Source organism: Diachasma alloeum, unplaced genomic scaffold (assembly GCF_001412515.2).
Source record: "Diachasma alloeum isolate Michigan unplaced genomic scaffold, Dall2.0 Dall_scaffold_01059, whole genome shotgun sequence".
Taxonomy (NCBI): domain Eukaryota; kingdom Metazoa; phylum Arthropoda; class Insecta; order Hymenoptera; family Braconidae; genus Diachasma; species Diachasma alloeum.
This window is the reverse complement of record NW_021681170.1, coordinates 88,031-92,237: the sequence shown is the minus strand read 5'-3', so window position 1 is coordinate 92,237 and position 4,207 is coordinate 88,031. Positions and strand designations below refer to the sequence as shown.

The window sequence follows — 4,207 nt, the reverse complement described above, 5'->3', positions numbered from 1 at the left end:
GCTGCTGGAAATCGTGGACCCTCGTCCTCTGCTAACTGCTGGAGAACTCTCAGAGACAGCCATGGGGAGCAATTGAGTCCGTAGGTGACGGTGGTGAATTGGTAGGAGATTTGCTGTTTGTTGTCGTCAACCCACAAAATTCTCTGCAGGTCCCAATCGTCCTGATGAACTCATATTTGCCTGAACATCTTGACTATGTCAGTGCCAAACACGAGCCTGTGCTTTCTCATCCATGTTAGAACGTGCATGGCGTTGGTCTGAAGTTTTCCACCTGGATGTAGAATGTCGTTGAGTGACGTTCCTGATGAAGTGGGGCTGGAGCCATTGAAGACGACTCTCAGCCTTGTGGTGATTGCATCTGCTCTCAGAACCCCGTGGTGTGGAAGATAATAAACTGGAACGGGTTCTGCTGTCTCTGGTGCTCTTTGCATATGACCCAAAGTTTCGTACTCGTTGATGAACTCCTTGTACAGCTGGGCATATGCCTGATTATTGGTGAGTTTGCTGATTGTAGATCTCAGCTGACGTGAAGCCTTGAATTTCGACTCCCCGAGAGCTGCTGAAGATGTTTTCAATGGGAGCCTCACGATGTAACGTCCCGTTGAATCTCTGCTGTGTGTAGACCTGAAGTGTTTCTCACACTCCAGCTCGTCTGGTGATAACTCTGAATTTTCTGACTGCTGAACTGGTAACTCTTCCTGGACCCAAAATTTCTGGAGAAGTTCTAGAAGTTGTTCGTTTGAGGAGGTCCTTACAGCTGATAGGAAGATCCCCGCTGAACAACCGGTGCAGTTGATTGGACCTGATAGAATCCAACCAAAGACTGTGCGTTGGCCGACGACTTTTGACTGCTTGGACTTGACAACTTCATCTCTGATGATTCGCCCGTAGTTGTCAGCCCCTATGATGATATCGATTGGTCCGGGCTTGAGATACTGCTGATCTGCTAGCTGGAGATTTTCTAATGAACCGATGTTCGCTGAGGCACATGAGAACGATGGTAGAATTGCGGTGAGTCTCTTCAATATGTGGGCGCTGATCTGAACCTGTTGTTTTCTGTTGATTGCCTGAAGTGTAACTGATACCAATCCTCTCGTGCTGCCGGAATTAACTCCTCCAATTCCGATTAATTCCAACGTTGTTGATTTCCTGGGCAAGTGCAGTTGATTTACTAGTTTTTCTGAGATGAATGACACCTCTGATCCCTGATCGATGAGGACTCTGGCTCTGCTGGAGAATCCTCGTGGTGATTTCACTGTAACTCGGGCTGTCGCCAGCAGCACCGATTGTTGATCTTCTGAAGGTTGATTTGACTGCTGGTTCCCATTGGTCATCTGATTGTTGAGGTTAACTGCTGCTGTTGATGTACTGGGCTTAGCTGTGAGAATGACCAATGAGAAAGTGAATGTACTGATTATATTAAAGGAACATTCACTTACTCTGGTCCTCGTCGATCCTCTCTTCTGCAGGTCTGTTGGCAGTTCCAGAGAACCCTGCAGCTTCCGAGTCACGACGTGGAGGAGCCCATCCTGTGTACCTGCTGCCTCCGTGGATCAGAGTGTGGTGAGATCCTTTGCACTTGTGGCATTGTTCGTCTGAGCTGCACCTGTCTTTTTTGTGCGTGCCCAGGCACCTGAAGCATAGTTTCTTGTCGATGGCCAGGCCGTTTCTTTTTACTGGGTCCAGCTCCTTGAATTGCTGACACTTGTCGACAAAGTGGTTCCCTTTGCACATGGAACACTCTTTCCTTTGGTGACTGTTCTGCTGAGCGCTGTCCTCCACTTGTTGAGTTGCTGCGTAAGCTCCTTTCTTCTTAATAGGTGGTTTGCTGGGAGCGGTGATCTGCTGTCTGGAGTGGAGTTTGGACCCTGCGTTGATACCCCTGGCACAGGACTCCACGAATACGACGAACTCTGTGAGACTGGGGAAATCCTTGGCGTCTCCCAATTTCAACTCCCATTGTCTGAGAGTCTCTGCGTCCAAGGACTTCCTCAGGAGGTGAGCGAACAGCTGTTCAGTTAGGTTCGCTTCTGAAAGGCCGGCCACTGTTCTGAGCTGGTCCAGCGACTCGACCACTGCTGCCACGTTGTCGGTGAGATTCTGTTCCGTGGGTTTGGTGATTTTTGGCAACTCCAGGACTCGATTAAATAAGTACTGTGCCAAAAGTCTGGGATCATCGTACTTCTTTTGGAGCTTTCTCCATGCGTTCTCATAATTCTGATCGCTGATGGGTATCGTAGAGATCAGAGCTGCTGCTGGTCCTCTGAGGCTGCTCTTCAGCCTCACCAATTTCTCCACTGGGGGAATTGTAGATTTGCTGCCCACCAGTGAAGTGAAGAGGTCACTGAACTCCTTCCACTGTGAAGGATTGCCATCAAAAGGCTTGATGTCCAGTCTCTTCAGCTGATCGTGATGTTGAGGACTCGGTGGTGTACTGGGTGACTGAGCTTTCTTAGCTAGTTGACCTCTCAACCTGCTGATGAGCCTGACGCATTGCTTCCTGGTGGTGGCTGCCTGCTCGAATACCCCGTTCGCGAGATACGGGTGATCGTGTGGAATGGACTCGATCAGGCTCCCCTGGATGGTGAGTAATTCTGCCCATTCGGAATCCAGGATCCTATCGTGGCCGTCCAAATCCTCGGAGGTGACATCCTCGTCGGTCATGATGACCTTGGTGAGTTCCTGATAAACCTCCGTAATACTGTCCACCCTGAGCTGTATCTGCCTCAGTTGGATGAGTTGATGCACTGTGAGACCATCCTCTGGAACTTGAATAATCTCGGAGTACCTCTGCTTGACCTCCGAAATTAATTTGTCCCCTTGATTGAGTGTATCTCCATCAGGGGCATTGATGATGACCTTCGGAATTCCAGGTGGTGAGTTTACTGCGCTCGTGGATGGATTAATTTCCTCCTTACTGTCCTGCAATCCTTGTTCAATTACTGTTTCGGAGCCTGACATGGTGATGTACTGTTTTGTTTACAACCTGTCAGATCCCTTGGTAAATGAGTACGAGAGTTTCTACTTTACCGACCGCCTGCGGTTTACCACTCGGTGAGTTGCTGTGTTGCGTCGGTAACTGGTCGTCTCTGCTGCTGTGAGGCGCCGCCTGTTGCTGGGCGCTGGGCCCGTGCTGAGACTGTTCGGCAACACTTGGTGATTCTCGCTGACTCTTGACTCTACGGCACGTTGAGGCACTGGAGGACAATGGTGTTTATACTTCTATTGTTCGGTGAATATAAACACTGGCACAAACACGTCTGAATTTGTCCGTTGAGTTTCTGATGTGAACCCCGAATGTCCGCGTGGGTTTTTCACTGCACTGAATAATTTCACACTACCGATTCCCGAATCCGGCTCGAAGGACCATGTGTTTGGAGGGAAAACTGAATTTAGGGTGGATTGGGAAAGGGGTAGTGGAAATGCCAGTGGAAAACGAACGCACTGAGTCTATAAAAAATATACTGATTTATTCGGTGGAGTCGAACCACCTTAGCGTCACTTGTTACACTCTGTTAATTGTCACTTAAATTGATTCAAACTGTTCTGAATTTAACACTGGAGATTTTCTGAACAATATACTGAAATAATAGGAGACTGTACTGAGAATTTAAATAGGAGATGTACTGAGAAAACAAAATGTCTCGAACGGGTGATGTACTGACGCTGTTCGGACAACCGAAAGTAGCTTCAGAAAAACGATATACTGTTCGCTCAACTCAGTTGCTACGACTCTCTACGACTGACTGCCTGTAACTGACTCTGAGATTCGGTGATTGACTAGGCCTGACCGTTGACCCGAGGTTTCCCGAAGATTTTCGTAAGTGGCCGATCTGTGGTCAACCGTTGATATACTGAATTTTGACTGCGTTTCAAACAAACCATTCTTGCAGAACAAAATGCTTTCTACAACAAAAGTTATTACAAAAATGTCGCTATCTCCTTTGCATTTTGAGATATTCTTAAAAGTTTACATTGCTAGTTGAAGTAAAACATTTTGTTTCATGTCAACTCAACCCCGGAAATTAGTTTTGAAGAATATCTTGAAATGCAAAGGAGATAGGAATAATTTTTGGATAATAATATTATCTACTCACTGGTGAATGCCCAAGCGTCAGGATGCTTCCCGAAATCGGCATTAATTGACCGATTTCGGGATTCTGCTGCATTGTTTGTTCTTCTCGCTGCATCAAAGATAGACCACTCA

At 47.4% G+C, this 4,207-nt stretch overlaps 1 protein-coding gene across 1 annotated transcript; it reads right to left on the bottom strand.

Annotated features, from left to right (window-relative positions):
• Positions 1-170: 170 nt before the first annotated feature.
• On the bottom strand, positions 171-2,961 carry LOC107045699. Its single transcript, XM_015268033.1, has 2 exons — positions 1,440-2,961; positions 171-1,378 (listed from the first exon to the last, which is right to left on the bottom strand). Exons 1-2 carry the CDS (start codon positions 2,959-2,961, stop codon positions 171-173), a joined length of 2,730 nt encoding a protein of 909 aa, XP_015123519.1.
• Between the last annotated feature and the right edge of the window lie 1,246 nt (positions 2,962-4,207).